Source organism: Empidonax traillii, unplaced genomic scaffold (genome assembly GCF_003031625.1).
Source record: "Empidonax traillii isolate 1590-97213 ecotype Southwest subspecies unplaced genomic scaffold, ASM303162v1 scaffold813:size283722, whole genome shotgun sequence".
Classification (NCBI taxonomy): domain Eukaryota; kingdom Metazoa; phylum Chordata; class Aves; order Passeriformes; family Tyrannidae; genus Empidonax; species Empidonax traillii.
The window spans coordinates 246,171-263,173 of NW_020956006.1; the positions used below are offsets into that span (position 1 = coordinate 246,171).

Genomic DNA, 17,003 nt, shown 5'->3' on the forward strand with positions numbered 1-17,003 from the left:
CATCAACCCAGCACCACCCCTAAACCACGTCCTCAGTGCCAAAAAAACATATTTGCTTCCTAAGACGCATTAAAGGATCTCCAAAATGAGAATCAGAGCCTGAAATCTCCAAAATCCATTGTGGAAGGAAGTCCACACTCCAGAAGAAACTCAGAGGACTGAAGCAGAGAGAAGCTTTGCTGTGCAGAACCTCCCAAGCAGTGCAGAAATCCAACCCAGAGTGTCCAGAGAACTGAAATGCTCCATTCACCCCCTGTATTCCCAGGCTGAACACAGGCAGGGACAGAGCAGAGTTGAGAAAACCCGTGATTTCAAGCAATAATATGGATGTTCATCTCCAGTCCACACAGACTGCACAGCCCAAAGGCACAATATGCTGTAGCAAAGCTTGTATTTTGTGGGCTTGATGGCTGAGTCTTTCTGATTATGTGCATTGACCCTAAATGTCCATTTAATTTGCCTTCAAAGAAGGAACAATAGTAAAGCTGCTGCTGTCTGAACAAAAGATGATTAAGGAAAGAGTGTTGGATTTTTTTTAAATTCCTTGATTATTATGGAAATGTGCCTTTTAGAGTCTGAACAGAGCTGGTTTAGTGAGAAGTTCCAAGCTTATTTTATGGTTGAAAATGTGATTGTGACATTTAATATGAGGTAGGTCAGGCAGAATGAGGCAGAGGCCGTGTCCCCAGTGCCAGTGATGAGACAGGGATGATAACTCCTGGTCAGGGCAGCCCCATCTGCCAGGAATTGTTCCAGGTGGAATCACTGTGGGTCACCTGTGTTTGAAATATCAACTTTATTTGACTCTCAAGCTTCAGCCTGCAGCCAAACTCTGTGTTACCTGAAGGACAGTGTTTGCCCAGTTAAGCCCAGCACGGGCTTGCTCCTGCAAAACTCTGGAAAGCCCCAAGAAACAACACAAAGAGGCAAAGAATTTCAAACATGTCTTGGGCCTGGATGAAGATTTTCTGCTTGGTCACCCTGCAGGAACTACATAAATCCACCATGCAGAATGGTGGGAGGGAGAGGAAGGGAGAAACCAATGTCCCATGTGGAAATTTGGCAACTATCCCAATGAAACTGAGATGTCTTCACTCCCTGTTCCACAGCACAGGGAAAATACCCCACAAAGACCACAATCAAACAAGAGACATAACCTCAGCTCCAGCAAGGTATGAGTCAAATACAAAACTTGGAGAATATTTTAACCAATTCCAGAAAACAAATCCCACCCTGCTGAATCAGGTCCAAACCCAGCACACTTCCCATCTGCTGATAAATGGGAGCAGAGATGGGAGAACTCACATCTCCTTGGGATGCTCTTCCTTCCCTCTCACTGCAAACCCAAGCAGGTGTTGGACCTGTTGCCACGTCAGTGTTTTCTGGCAGGTCTGGGAGCTCTCCCACCCCAGCACAGCTCTGCTGATGGTCTTATAAACCTTAAAAACTACTGTAGCATCTCAGTGTCCTTTACAAGCCATAACCACAAACCCCAGAGGGTGTTCTCATTCTAGAAGAGCTCCCCAAGTCAGTACCTGCAGAACTCTCTGTGTCTGGGGCCTTTCTCCTCACGTATGGCCAAACTTTTGTTTACCAAGTGCCACAAGAACCCATCTGAAGGGCAGAAAAGCTTTTAGAGGAGATAAGGGGTGGTGATTTCCCATGGTTCAGGTACCTTGATTCCTCCCCAGGAATGGTCAGACAGGAACTCCACAGGGCTCATGACTCCAGGCTCTGCTGGGTATCTCAGCAGGAAATCCAGCTCTGCTGGGTTGATTTCTTTACTCATCAGGAGTATCTGTAATTCCAAACAAACAAGATATCCTTGAGCAGCAGTAGAATCCAGCAGATTGATTATTCAACTCGTGTGCCTGCCAAATGTGTGGCTAAAACGTACTCAGAGCCCCGTGTTGGAGAGGTGTGATGGACATACCATGTAGGTGCTTGGGATCTCCCCAAAACAGGAACAGGAATGAGGATGGAGACTGGCAACAGAAGAGGAATAAAGCTGGGAAAACTGTGTGGCAAGTGCTGTGATCCAGGTGGATGGGAGCACCCCGAGGAGCAGTCCCTGCCAGTCTGCTGCAGGTCCCTGGGCTGGGATCCACAGCTGGAGAGCAGAGAACTTCCTTAAGAGGAACCAGAGCATCCTTCGGGAATGCTACCAGAGGGCTGGCCATCTCTCACTGCCTGGTTCAATTTATAAACCAAGTGGAGACAAACTGAGAATGCTGGGAAAAATAAAAACCAAGCAAACAGCAAAAACAACAAACCAAAATGACCACCACCCTCCTGGTTCCTGCAGCAAAAGAATAAGCAGGTCCATGAGGTCTCAAACACTGCAGAGCACCTGGGACATTCCAGTGTTTTTAGAACCAGTGGTGGCTTTCAGGAAGAAATGGAGTAAGACTGGCAGAGCCATGGTTGAGGTCATTCTGGAAAGCCCAGCTGGGGCCACTGCTCCAAGTGCAATGCCAGAATTCTGAAATCCCAAACTCCAAAACCCTGAACACCAGTTCTGGGAGGAGGGGAAAACCAGTGCTGGAGCAGGGAGTGTGTGATTTCCTTGTCACGGATCCTGGTTTGTATGCAAATGATGTCAAAAGGGCAGTGCCACCTCAGGTGTGCCTGGCACCCCTCCTGCCACTGAGGGCACGAGGGACTCAGTTTAAGAACCAACTGGTTTTTTTCTGTCATTTTTTCACTGACACTGGGGCTGCTGCTTTTCCTGACACAGAAAAGGACCCATTAATTGCTTTCAGTGTTTATTGTAGTTACAAGCACGATGTGTGGTACTGAAACACTTTGTTTAGAGACATATGCTAAAAAATGTAGGCGTCCTGTGGGTCAGAATTATGGCCAATGTTGCAAAATGTAACCTGACTTTTTACACATAATTTATTAACAAAATATCCTATTAGTCTCTTTTTTTATAAATGTGTATATATACACTTTCCCTTTTACACACAGTATTTTGTTATGTAGAATTAAAAGAAGTCTTGGCCATCCCAGGATCAAGGTTAACCAGCCCTGCAGTTGGATCTTGGTTCAGATCTGCATTCCTGGAGGTATTTTCCAAACTTATTTTTTCTGTGATTCTACAGGTCAGGGCATTTCCACAGTCATTCACTGCACAAACTTCATATCGGTTCACAACATCATTCCAAGCACTATTTATTGATTGGATTTGATGTTAGCACAGGGATAATACACAAACGTCTCCTTGCTCAGGTCATGGACTAAAAATTATACAAAATACTGGACATGGTAGAGCAGCTGTGTAGGAAGAATTTCTTTGGGATAAAACCCTTCCAGGTCAGTATGTTTTGCCCTGTTTTCCAGGTCCTGCCAGCAACTGTCTCAAACAACCTTTGTCAGCACAGTTCAAATCCAACTCATCACCTCTGCCTGTTATTGGTGAGAGTCAGTCCTGTGAGGAGCAGCTGAGGGAGCTGGGGGGGCTCAGCCTGGAGAAAAGGAGGCTCAGGGGGGACCTTCTGGCTCTGCAATCCCTGACAGGAGAGGGGAGCCGGGGGAGGGGTCGGGCTCTGCTCCCAGGGAACAGGGACAGGAGGGGAGGACATGGACTTAAGTTGCACCAGGGGATGTTCAGGTTGGACATCAGGAGGAATTTCTTGCTGGAAAGGGTGGTCAGACCTTGGCAGGGGCTGCCCAGGGAGTGGGCAGAGTGGAGTCTCCACCCCTGGAGGTGCCCAAGGCAGGCCTGGCCGTGGCACTCAGTGCTCTGGGCTGGGGGACAGGGTGGGGATGGGGCACAGGGGAGATCCATGGGCTGGGAGGGCTTTTCCAGCCTCACATGGGATTCTGAACCTTGCTGACACGCTGCCCCCCATGGTGTGTTACCTGGAAGGTGAGCTGGGCAGTGTAGGTCAGCCTGTCAGCCTGGAAGAGCCCCCGGGCCGTGTACTGGCACACGCAGAGGGTGATGCTGTCGCTGAGGTTCCTCACACGCCCCGCCAGCCCCTCAGCCGGAGCCGCCCTCTCCATGGCCTTCTGGAACACCTTCTGGAACGCCTTGGGGGGACACACAGCGGGACAGGTAACTCTGAGACCCCCTTTGCATCCCCCCGAACTAGAGATGTCAGTCTCATGGAACATCTAGAGACCAGCCCCTGTATCTGCCCGTAGCTGCTCTCCAGGAACACAGAGCCTGGCAATGGTGACATCCCCCGTGACACTGAGCTCTCCAGAGCCCAGGAAAGCAGCACAGAGACAGGTAGAGGGAACTCAGGCACTGGGGATACAGGAAATGCTTCTCTGACCAATGTGCTCCCACAGGGACCCTTGTCCTTCAAATATTGAGCTAGCATAGAGTGGAGATCCCACAGGACACATGGAATCACAGACTGCTTTGGGTTGAAAGGGACCTAAAAGCTCATCCAGTGCCACCCCCTGCCATGGGCAGGGACACCTTCCACCAGCTCAGGTTGCTCCAAGCCCCGTCCAACCTGGCCTTGGACACTTCCAGGGATGGGGCAGCCACAGCTTCTCTGGGCAACCTGTGCCAGGGCCTCCCCACACCCAAAGGGAAGGACTTCTTCCCAATATTCCACCTGAACTTGCTCTCTGGCAGTGGGAAGCCATTCTCCCTGGTCCTGTCTCTCCATTTGTTGTTCAGAATGCCTCTCCAGCTCTCCTGGAGCCCCTTTAGGCACTGGAAGAGGCTCTCAGGTCTCCCTGGAGCCTTCTCCTCTCTAGCTGAACACCCCCAGCTCTCCCAGCCCAGCTCCAGAGCAGAGGGGCTCCAGCCCTGGCAGCATCTCTGTGGCCTCCTCTGGTTCTGCTCTAACAGATCCACATCTTTGCTGTGCTGGAGACCCCAGAGCTGGACATAAAATTGCAGGCAGGGTGTCACAACAGTGGAGCAGAGGAGGAAAACATAACTCCCATTGTGCCAACGTTTCAACTCAGAGAAAAGCAATTGCTCTAAATAATAAGAATTTCAAGAAGTCCCATGAGCATTTTACTGTCTGGATGCAGCCAAGGACTGGCTGAGAAGAGCAGGGAGCAGCATCAGTGGGAAGTTCACTGGGGATGGGGACCTGCATGGAGAACAACTCTCTTATGTAAGAGAATAAGGGTTCTTGAAAGAACATTTCTTATCTGAATGTGAAAAGACATAAATCTTTCAGAGCCATCCAAGAAAAAACATTTGCAAATTATCAAATGCAACTGGAAAAAGGAAGTGGAAAAGAAAATAAAACCCAAGTCCTGCTTAGCAATGCAAAGGCTCTGTAAGCTGGGCCCAGCTAAAGGAAATAACCATGGATGGCACAGATTGGCCAAGGCATGACTGTGTTGGCAGCGTTATTTTTGGGGTTCTACAAAGGAAAAATGATGCTTCGACAAATTAAAGTAACGCTGATACCTAATGCATTATTAATAATTGCAGAATGCGTTTTCCTGCTTAACATTTCTTTAAATTCTGTTCAAACATGCTGCAGAGCAGCATATAAATCCTCGTGTTCTAATTTATAATGGGTTCCCAGCTGTGTGGCAAGTATTCTAAAATCATTTCTGTGCATCTTTACACAATGTTTTATGATCTGTCATCAAAATTTATTAGATAAAAACATTTCACCCAATAACTTTTCATGTATTTATACGCTCTGCTAATATTAACTGGAAAACATAAAACAAACTAACTATGGAAGATGCAGATTAAAGGTGAAGCCTCAGGAACCCCTGTATCTGTTATGTATGTGGAGGGAATGAATCTTTCAAAAGGCACAAAATATATTCTGTACATTTTTCTGATAAAATTACTCCAACAAACGAGTTGTGGATATAAAAAAGAGAAAAGCTTCTTTGTGGATCAGGCTCAACATATTGTAGTCTCTCCTCAATTCCTTTTTCCAGGTCACTTGTCAAGGTAAGAAATCATTTGGAAGAAGTCCTAGGCTAGGACTCCAACCCATTTAACCCTCCAGTCCCCAAAGTACCTTTCTTGGGATATAAAAAGGTCTTCCATTTATTAAAGCATTAAACTGGAATTCTTTCTAGATGGGCTTGGAGCAACCTGGGCCAGTGGAGGGTGTCCCTGCCCACGGCAGGGGTGGAACTGAATGAGCCTTAAGGTCCCTTCCAACCCAAACCACTGTGTGATTCGGTGACCCTCAGTGAGAGAGAGCAGCTCAGAGGGCACAGCACCTTCAGGGAGAACTGGTACATGGGGTGGATGTTGTGGAGCTGGTCCATGGTGAAGTAGAGCAGGGAGGCCCTCGCGGCCGCGGGCCTGTAGTGCTCCCTGGCCTCGTTAATCTTGGCTTCTGTCACCTTGAACTCCTGCACCTGGAGGGAAACACAGAGCAGGATTGGTGTGAGAACACCCCTGTGCAGCCCAGGGAAGGTGGACATGGGTCACAAAGTCCTCAGGGCAGCAGTGGGCAACCCACACACGAGCAGGAGCAGCCCTTGCCCCCCGGCACATGGTGCAGCCAGGCTTGAGCTGCCCCCTCCAGCACCCCCTGCTCTGGAACCTTCCCATTTAACTGCATTTTCCTTTCAGCTGCCCAATTCTCCGTTTTCCTGAGTCCCCTCCAGACCACTCCCTGGATTCCCTGCTCTTCACTGACTGGAATTGTTTTTCTCAGCAATGAGTTTCTCCTGCTAATTGCCCCCTCCTGGGCAGGTCATTAATAGCACAGGGCCCAACAGCCCCAGTTCTCCTCTTAGGCAGCTTGCCCAGGGCTGGGAGATGCTCATTTATCCCAGCTCTTTGCTGCCTTTCCTCAGTAGCACTGAACACACCCCACCTTGCTGGTCAGGGCTGCAGCTGCTGTGATGGACATGTAGAAATCTTTTTTGGCAGAAACACCAGCCCGTCATCGTCTCGGTTTGTTCTTTCATTCCACTTCAGCAGCACAAAGTGACATTCTCGAGCCCCTCAGGGGTTATTTCAGGCTCTTTTGTCCACAGACATGTCTTGTACATGGCCAGGAACTGCTGAGCCAGAGCTGATCCAGCCAGCTCAGCAAAGCATGCTGTGGGATCACAGAACCGTGGAATGCTTTGGGTGGGAAGGGACCTTAAAGCCCATCCCCCATGGGCAGGGACACCTTCCACCAGCCCAGGTTGCTCCAAGCCCTGTCCAACCTGGCCTTGGAAACTTCCAGGGATGGGGCAGCCACAGCTTCTCTGGGCAACTTGTGCCAGGGCCTCTCTATCCTCACAAGGAAGAATTTCCTCCTAATTTCCAACCTAAGCCCACTCATTTGCAGCTTAAAACCATTCCCCCTTGTCCTGTCACTGCAGGAAGTCCCTCTCTGTTCCTCTCGTTGCTTTCTGTGGCAGAGCAGGGCTCAGCACACACTGCACAGGCAAGGCGGGCATCACACAGCCCCTGAAACACATGCCATGGGGTCCCCTGAGCTGGTGGGAGCACACCTGGCTGGAGCCCAAGGAAGCCCAGACTGAGCCTCAATCTGCTGTGTGCAAACATCAGCACCCCACAGCACCCCACAGCACCCCACAGCACCCCACAGCATCTGTGTGCTGAACCTTTCTGCACGTGCCCATGATCAGAGCTGGACTGATTCATAATTCCAGTCAAATATAAACCAGGGGTGGGGCAGACAATTGCTTTCCATAAACAGATCAGAGAGGAACTTCCATAGGAAGGAAAATGCTGCATGAACTTTTTTTTTTTTTTTTTTTTTTGGTATACAGAACAGCAAACCTCTGACAGGGCTCTGCAAACTCCAAAACTCATCCCTGCTGGCACTGACCATCTGTACAACCACAGCTGGTTTAGAAGCTGGAGCACATCAAGAACACCCACTTCAAGAGGGAGATGCCAAGCTTGGCAGGTCAAAACATCCCTTCAACACCTCCTTTGGGGGTTCAAGCAAACCCTCCTCAGACAGCAAAATACATCTGATGTACCACAAACGGCTCCCAGAAATAACTCCTGGTCACTGAGGCTCCAACACAGGGAAGTAAAAGGCAGTTCCAGCCCAACCCCATCACGTGGGTGACTGACCCCCAGCAGGTGAACAGGGAGAGGGCAAGTGTGGGCTGTGAAGATGGGAGATGGTGGAGTCCCCAATTCTGGAGGTGTCTGAGGAACAACTGATGTGGCACTCAGTGCTCTGGGCTGGGTGGCAAGGTGGGCATCGGGCACAGGGTGGACTCCACAGTCTTGGAGGTCGGTCTTTTCCAGCCTAAATGATTCTGTGACTCTGTGGCTACAGAGGGAAGGAGCTGAACAGCCATACCAGAGTCCTGGCACAATTCTGGCATGAGAACCACAATTCCCAAGTTCCCTCAGTGGCAGGAAAAACTACAGTGCTGAGCCCAGCCAGCCAGGGGAACTGGGCAGTGCTGACTGTCACAGCTCATACCAACACTGATTTATACCCTATGGAAAGGAAATGACCAAGTTCCTGCAGATTTACTCAAGATCACAAACTCACCAGACACCAGTCCCTGGTCAGCACTAAACTCCAGCTTAACTGAAGCAGTGTGATGTACTCAGGATTAGGCTGGCACTGTTTAAAGCTGCCTTGATACACTGTGTAAATTTTATTGTCTTTACATCAGGCACTGATGTTTTCACTTGGTCTTAAATAGGTCATTTAACACACAAAAGCTGCAAAGCACCAAATGGCCTGAAGCTCTCCAGAGTGGTGAGCAGGTCAGTTTATACCCATCTCTATTCTCTGCTGAGCAGAGATGGGCAGAGCAGAGGTGACATTCCACCCAGGAATCCTCAAAGATAAAATCACACACAGACTTTTCTCCAGGCTATCACCATCTTTGTACCTTCTCCTCAATTTCTGCAGCTGTCTGTTTAGTGATCTCCAAGTTCTCCACCAAGGCTGTGTCTCCCAGGAAATTCCCAGATGCTGATGACAGCCGAGAGAGCAAGTTGTCCTCTAATGTTTTCAAGGTGATCTTGAATCCATTCTGCTGCTTTGTGAGATCTGACTGCAAATGAGAAATTCAGAAAGTTTTAGCCACCAAACACGTGGTAAAGGAAGAATTAACCAACTTCCCATGGGAATAGGCTTCTCACTGACAACTGACACAGTCCAGTAGTGCTTATTCCTGCTCTCTGCAGCTCCTGGGAATGGGTGGAGCTCTGGGATCACTCCACATCCAACAATCCATCAACTCAGAGAAACCTTGAACAGCACAGAAAGCACCAGGAAAGCTGAGCCCTTTTCACTAGGAATGCATGAAAATGCAGGGAATGAAGCAGGAAGAAAAGACCTTTATCCCCACCTCAAACACATCTCCTGTATATCTGTCCCTGATTCAAGTCAGACTGGGCAGTCCCTCTGCTCCTCTCCCCACCTGATAAACTTGCTCCTCCTCACCCCACCAGTCACACCAGCAATGGGGCCACAGGGATAAGACCTGATGGCAAAACCAGCAGCAAAGTCCCTGAGGCCCTGAGGAGAACACAAGATGCACCTCAGGCTCAGGACTGAGGGCACAGCCATGGCCTCACCTGCTGCTGCTCCTGCAAACTCAGCACAGGAAGGCCAAGCAGATACAACCCAGTACAACCATCCTGCCTCAGAGGCACATTTATGAATCATACAGTAAATTCCTCCCATTTCTCTGGTCCCTACTCCCTCTCCCCTGCACAAGCACCATCATTAATGCTGTTCATGGTGGAAACAAAGATTCTCATCCATGTCCTTTCTAAACTGTTCCTCCAGAACAGGCTTGATCCCATGAAATGTGATTGCCCTCTTCTGTGTGTTTGCTCAGAGAAATGGCCTCTCTCCTGGATTTCAGGTATATTATGTTATTCCATGATATGGCTCTATTGTGCATACCTATTTTTAGACTTACCACAGAAAACATCCTGTGGGAAGGCTGTGCCTCTGGCTGGGATGCTGCTGAAGATCTAAGCCTGGTGACTATTCTCTGCATCAGTGAAGTCAGTCACTAACACCCTGCTACATAAAGCACTACAGTTTAAATCCTCAGACCGTGGTTAAGTGGCACAACCAGGAAATTCAAGTAACTTTAAGAGTGTTTTATAGCCCTGCAACCCACCCAGCTCTGTAGAACAGCAGATGTGGGACATGTGGAATTGAAACAAGTTCTGGGCAACTGGCTTGTGACAGATTCAGTCTCATAAACCAAGTGATCCAAGGCTCCAAAGACAGTTTTGGGAAAATATGTCCCCCTGTAGAGTCTGGAATGAGAAATGTGACCCTTTGCCTCTCCCAGCCCCACCGTGCAAGAGGGAGCCCACAGGATTTGCTCTGCTGGCAGAGGTTTCCCAGCAGATGAACTGACTCTGTCATTAATAACTCATCTCTCAACATTTGGGCTGAAGTTTCCTGTACTTGCTGTGCACACATTCCACGTTCGTGGCAAATCTGGTGCTCAGCAGGGTGGGCACTGAAGTGTGCCTGCTGTTGGTGTTTCAGCTGGAAAAGGCTGTTTTGAAGACTTGTTACATAGGCTTTCCACCCAGGAACTGGCCTGTGGTGATAAATATTTTACAGGTCTTCAACCAAAAAACAAACAGGGCTAATTCTGTGTGTTCCTGCCATTCAAGCATAGCAAGCCTTGAAAAATGACATTTGCAAGCTATTATTCAACCCCTTGGATTGTTAGCCTGGAGTTATTAATGAGGAGGGGGGTAGATTTTTGCTCCAATAGCTTGTAATCCCCACTCAGTTCTGGGAGCACCCTCAGAAGTGCAGGCAGCTCTGGATACCCCCCCAGCACCTGCAGCTTCATCCTGCCATGGTTTGTGACAGCAGCAGGGTCATGGTTCCTTATTTGTGCAGTGGAGCTCATTATCTGTTATTTCATAGCTGATACATAACAGGGACACCTTCCATCAGCCCAGGTTGCTCCAAGCCCCATCCAACCTGGCCTTGGACACTTCCAGGGATGGGGCAGCCACAGCTTCTCTGGGCAGCCTGTGCCAGGGCCTCCCCACTCTCACAGGAAAGGATTCCTTCTCAATATCTGATGCTGCAGAGCACCTGAGGAAGAATCCCAACACTGTCCATCACAGCCTGGCTGTGCAGGGATTTCACACACACTTCAATAATCAAACAGTTGGAGTTGATGGAAGAGACCTGAAACCAGCCCTGGTGACACAGCTGGGGCAGGGCAGTGCCACCAGCACATGGAGCAAGTCATCCCCACCAAAGGGAATTGCAGATATGACCAGATAAAGGCCAGACCTGAGGGGGAAGGTCTTGGGGTTTGGCTTTGCTTGCCTTGGCCCAAACTGGTTTGAGCTTCTCTGAGCTGTGACTGTCTCACTGCCAGGTCCTGCTGCCTCACTCTGGGCCAGCCTGGTTTTAATGTCCAGTGAGAGCAAGGAGATGTCCTGGACAGGCTGATCTGTCCCCAGAACCACCAGCATCTAGAGTGTCACCCTAGAAGATGGCAGAGCTTCAAAGTAAGGAGGGACAGAAAGATGGATAACTGGGAATCAATGAAGACAGAGATCATTGGAAACAGGCTGTGTTGAGCAACTCTTTTAAAAAGGTTGGTGTTGTTGGAATTGGATCGGTAATAGCTGTTTGATGGATTTGGATCAGGTTGTTAACAATAAATCCTGGGCTCCACACAGAAGGTGTGCTCTGAGCTCAGTAACTGTTGTGCAGTGCTATAGGAACCACCTCCATCTGCCCTTGAACCGGAGCCCCAAACCTTCCCAACCATTGTCCCTTTAGTCCCAGGGTGGAGAGGATGGACTAATACACACCTAGAGAGGTGACCTCTCCTTTGGGGAACCCAAACATCCAAATCTGGGCCTCCAAGGAGCTCCCCAGTGATCAGATCCAGCCCTGGGGCAGAAGGTGCTGAGCCCCTGCCCGGCCCACCCATGCCCAGGAGTCACAGCTCTGCCTTTAGCCCAGCAGGGAAGAGATTTGTCTGACTGACTGTAGGCCACGCAGCAGAACATCTGGAACATCTGGAACACCTGGAACACGAGACTGCCTTCCTCCTCTCTGATCCTGACCGCCCTGGGGCAGCAGGGCTGGAGCAGAATGGGAGCAGATGAGGGAGGAGAGAGATGGTGAGCTCTGGTGTTATCTTGTTGTGGGGGTAGAGAGAAACAGAACTTAAATATTCTTAAAAATAAGGAAAATGCCATCCCACACCAACTGTGTCAGCCCAGCACAGAGCCCTCAGACCAAGGGCTTTGTGTCCTTCGTGTCCCCAGAGAGACAGTCACAGCTCACACATTAAATCACTTTATTATGTATTTTTGAGGCCATCTTTTGGCTCATTAGCACATGAGCCTGGTTCAAACTCAATGCATCATTAAGGCTGCCCAGTTAAAGCACTTCAGAACCTCATTAAAGGGAAAGGTCATTACAAAACCGGCCTGGCCTGACTGAACCTGTGCAGTAAATTTATTCCCACTCTCAGAAAATATTTAGTATCATACATGTTTGTTTGATCATTAAAAGTGTCATTAGAATAGAGGATTTTCCTTATAGAATTATCTTGAAATTGAAGCCATACTTATTAAAAGAGAGAGAGAGGACTGTTACAAAGAAGTGGGAGGAAGAACCAGGACAGGAAAATGTCATTACCAACCTCACAATATATACACAGAGAATCCTATACCATAAATGCTGAAAATTGAGATTAATCCTGCCTCCAAAATTAAAACTGTGAAGTCCAGGAAAACCTGATATAATGGGAATCTCAGTTTCCAGTCACAGGAGAAGGAAAATAAAGTGACTCGTACCCAAATACTGGGAGAAAAAACTTGAAATTGCAATACGAATGTTGCCAAAATACCTAGAAATACCTAGAAAACAAAGGAGTGAAGGAAAAAAAATCGAGGGAAACTCGAGAGAAATCTCCTGATTTTATGACAAGTAATCCTGGTAACCTTCCAGGTGAAATGCTGTTTTCTTTACACTGCAATAACAATAACAATGATGATGAAGATAATAATAACAATAACAATAATAAGAAGAAGGAGCAGCAGAAGCAGCAGAAGAATTAGAATCAGAAGCAGCAGCAGAAGAAGAAGAAGAAGAAGAAGAAGAAAAAGAAGGAGAAGAATGAGATGATAATAATAATAATAATAATAATAATAATAATAATAATAATAATAATAATTATTATTATTATTATTATTATTATTATTATTATTATTATTATTATTATTATTATTATTATTATTATTATTATTATTATTATTATTATTATTATAGTGTATTCTTGCTCCCAGTGTAAACTGCAGCTCCTGACCTTAAGCTCCTCCAGGTCAGGCCTCTCCATGCTGACCACAGCTGCCAGCAGCTGCTCCTCCAGCCCGTCCCTGGTGACGGTGAAGTTGATGAGGGTGCACTGGGCCTGCAGCTCGGGTGGGAAGTGGGGGTTTGCCAGCTTTGTGTGCAGGATGAGACGGAAGGTGGGGCTCAGCTCACACTCTTTGTCCCCAATCTTGATGTACCTGCAATGAGAAGATGAGCCAGGAGGGGGTTCACCCCAGAACAGATGGAGGTCTCGGGCAGTGTCACCAACCAGGACTGGGCACTCCACACACAAATCACTGTTAGAGCAGAAAGCATTAAAAATGGCAGTGACACCTGAGTCACCTCTGATTTAGGAGAACAGCCCCAGAAAGCTGCCCGTGCATCCTGGATCCCGTTTGAGAAGGTTCCCATTTTCCAGCAGCAGGGACACTCCAGCCATGAACCCTCCTGGCTATTGAGAGGGGCTGAATTCTACCTCAAGGTTGGAGTTACAGGGAGGAAAAGCCCCTCTGCAATGAGGGCATGGGTTTGATACTCATATGGGCCATTCACTGAAGAGCTGGACTTGATGATCCTTGTGGGTCTCTCCCAATCCAGAATACCCGGTGATAAATCTGTGGTAACTTTTCATTGGTCACATCTAGAAGTTGCCCAGAGTCTGTTGGCTCTGATCAGGCCAACTCTGCAGTTGCACTGAGCTTGAGCAGTGAAGCCACATTTGGACAGCAACTGGTGGCCATTCAAAGAAGGCAACATCTCCCAGGAAAACCCAACCTCCTCCTGTTCTGCACTTCTGACACGAAGACTGAAGCTCACAGCAACATGCTCTGAACCCAAGTTTAACCCTGCCCCGAAAGCCAAACAAATCCTGGGCTGCATCAAAAGCAGTGTGGACAGCAGGTCAAAGGAGGTGATTGTCCCCTCTACTCTGCCCTGGCGAGACCCCACCTGAAGCACTGGGTACAGAGCTCCCAACATGAAAAGCACATGGAACTGTTGGAGTCCAGGGGAAACCATGAAGTTGCTAAGAGGACTGGACACCTCCCCTGTGGAGACAGGCTGAGACAGCTGGGGTTGTTCAGCCTGGAAGAGTGAAGGTTTTGTGAAGACCTAATTGTGACCTTCCATGGGCTACAGGGAAGGTGGAGAGGGACTGTTTATCAGGAGCTGGAGTGACAGAATAAGGGAAATGGATTCAAACTAAAAGAGGGCAGGGTTAGATGGGATAATAGGAGGAAATTCTTCCCTGTGAGGGTGGGCAGGCCCTGGCACAGGTTGCCCAGAGAAGCTGTGGCTGCCCCATCCCTGGAAGTGTCCAAGGCCAGGTTGGACGGGGCTTGGAGCAACTTGGGACAGTGGAAGGTGACCCTGCCCATGGCAGGGGTTGGAACTGGAGGGTCTTTAAGGTCCCTTCCCACCCAAACCATTCTATGATTCTATATTAACAAAGCCCATGGGAACCAGAGACCAAGAGAAACTAGAAATGCTTTCAGGGCTGCACTGGGACTGCTGCAGGACTGGTGATGTTCCCAGGGGAGTTTAAACACACTCCTTAGCCAGACATCACTCACTTGATGTCCTTTTGGCCTCTCAATTACTTTTACAGCTGTGAAACAGAGACAGAGAGAAACCACCCAGTACAGGAACCAAAGGGACTCTGGGACTGACAGCATCTGTCCATGGGGTCTGGGCTCGTGGCCTGGAAACACGAATCCCATGGACTTTCTATGGGCTTTATAATTTATCTCCCCTTCCTTAGGAAGCACATGATCCCACAGGGGGTTCTGAGAGCAGAGACATACAGCCCCAAAAAGGGGATGACTGGGTGTTTCACTGGAGGGGGGATGAGGATTGGCACCCTCACTGCTCTACCCCCAGCTCAACATTCTCCAGCACTTCAATTCCTTCCCTGGAACTGATTCTCCCCCTCCATCCTGCAGCCAAACCCATGCTCAGCCACCCTTCTCACAGTGTTTTCCCCTGCACACTTTGCAGACAGTTTGCCTTGCCCAGCAATTTACAGCACTCTGGGGTATTTTAGGCAAGTCAAGAAATAATTCTTAAGAACTTAAGGACAAAGTGAGCTCCCTTGCTGCCCCTCTCTCTGACCTCCTCTGGGCTGGAGGGGCCCAGAGCTGCCATGGAGAACTTGACCTCATTAAGAAACACTTTATATCCTTGATGCTCAAACCTGGAGTTGTGTTCCTGAACTCTGTGCAGTGTTTGCTAAAATTCGAGTCTGCAAGAGCTATTTTGGTAATAATTTAGTGTCAGGACAGTGGTCACTGCACAGTGGGACAATTACAGGTCTCTCTTTTCACGTGAGGTTTGAATGACACTGTGCAATGCCACGAGAAATCCAGGTTGATTTCCAAGCCATCCTGTGTCTGAATTATCTGTGATTGCCTGACTTGAAAAGCCTTCACCCCTGAAGGTAGGATGTCACTGCTGCTGGATCTGAGGTGAGGAACAGAGAGCATAACACCCCCAGCCCCCACCCACATGTGCCACCAACCCCCCCCCCGCCCCAGCTCACCTGCCTTTCTTGATTGTTTCTCTCCCCAATAATGGTCCCAACACTGGATCCACAGATTCCTCCAGGTTTTCAATCAAAACCAGTTCTCCCGCAGCCAGAGCTCGTTCCAGCACGTCCAGGTACCTGTGGGGAGCAGCACTGGTAGGTACCTCCTGCAGCAGAGCAGGGTGTGATGCTGGTATTGAGGAGGATGTGGGGACAGAGAGGGGTCCACACAGCTACAGGCACATGAGTGGAGAGGAGAGGGGTAAGAGGGGGCCAAGGTCTGATGCAGAAAGTGGAACTTACAGACTCTCAGCTGTCCAAAAAAGAGAATGAGGTCTCAGAGCTCCAAGGGCAAGCAGTGGTCACTATGACTTTCCCAAGAAGAGTCTGGGCATCAGTGAGCAAAGCTGCAGTTGTTTTAGCAAATACCTTTTTCCCTCCAGAACCCATTGGTGCAGCTCACCTTATTTTGATCCCAGATCAGACCCAGTAACTCATTATTTTCTAGGAGGGAAGCTGAGGAGGCACCAGCAAAACAACCTGGGCAACCACAGAGGAGGCACCAGTGAAACGTGGGCAACCCCAAGACATCTCCAAATCTACATGAATTTTCAAGCACCAGGTTTGGGCCACTCTTGGCTGTTGCCAGTGCTTTGCTCTGTATTCAAAACCAACCTCAGTGCTTGGACATCTCAGCAGGGTTTTGACTCTGGGGCTTCTCACTAGTGGGCAGAGATGGGTGCAAGCTGATACAGCAGGAGAGCAGTTTGAGGGCTGACTGGAAATAAGAGCCAGGAGTGGAAAAGCCTTCCTATGAAAGATTTATCCAGATCAATGCAGAGGTGCTGCAGTGAGAATGTCCAGCTGGTGTCAAGTGGGAGCAGCATCAGCCCAGCTGGTCTGCAGGGCATGGTGACCCTTCTGACAGCTTGGTTGTCCATGCCCAAGCCCTCTCCCTCTTTCCAAGAGGTAGGAAGCCCTGCTCACCCTCCTGGATGAGACTAAACCAGGACATGACACCTACAACGAGCCTGATGGAGGACACCACAGGCCTGTTGCCCAGAGGAGCTGTGGCTGCCCCATCCCTGGAATTATTCAACACCAGGTTACACCGGGCTTGGAGCAACCTGGTCTGGTGGAAGATGTCCCTGACCATGGCAGGGGGTTGGAATGAGTAGAGTTTTAAGGTGCCTTCCAACTCAAGCTGTCCTGGGATTCTGTGACACACAGAGCTCTCCTCAGCACACAGCTCA

The 17,003-nt window shown here is 49.0% G+C and overlaps 1 protein-coding gene across 2 annotated transcripts in view; it reads right to left on the reverse strand.

Annotated features, from left to right (window-relative positions):
* Positions 1-15,883, reverse strand: part of LOC114066801 (dynein heavy chain 9, axonemal-like) — an 82,491-nt gene extending 66,608 nt beyond the window's left edge. The window contains exons 1-6 of one of the 2 annotated variants that reach the window (XM_027901784.1): positions 15,766-15,883; positions 13,222-13,426; positions 8,785-8,949; positions 6,172-6,312; positions 3,865-4,035; positions 1,676-1,798 (exon numbers count right to left, since the gene is read on the reverse strand). In XM_027901784.1, the coding sequence (XP_027757585.1) occupies positions 1,676-1,798; positions 3,865-4,035; positions 6,172-6,312; positions 8,785-8,949; positions 13,222-13,251 (630 nt within the window). In that variant the 5' untranslated portion in view covers positions 13,252-13,426; positions 15,766-15,883. Of the gene's footprint in view, positions 1-1,675; positions 1,799-3,864; positions 4,036-6,171; positions 6,313-8,784; positions 8,950-13,221; positions 13,427-15,765 lie in introns of those variants that run through there. The other variant, XM_027901783.1, reaches the window with a different exon arrangement.
* Between the last annotated feature and the right edge of the window lie 1,120 nt (positions 15,884-17,003).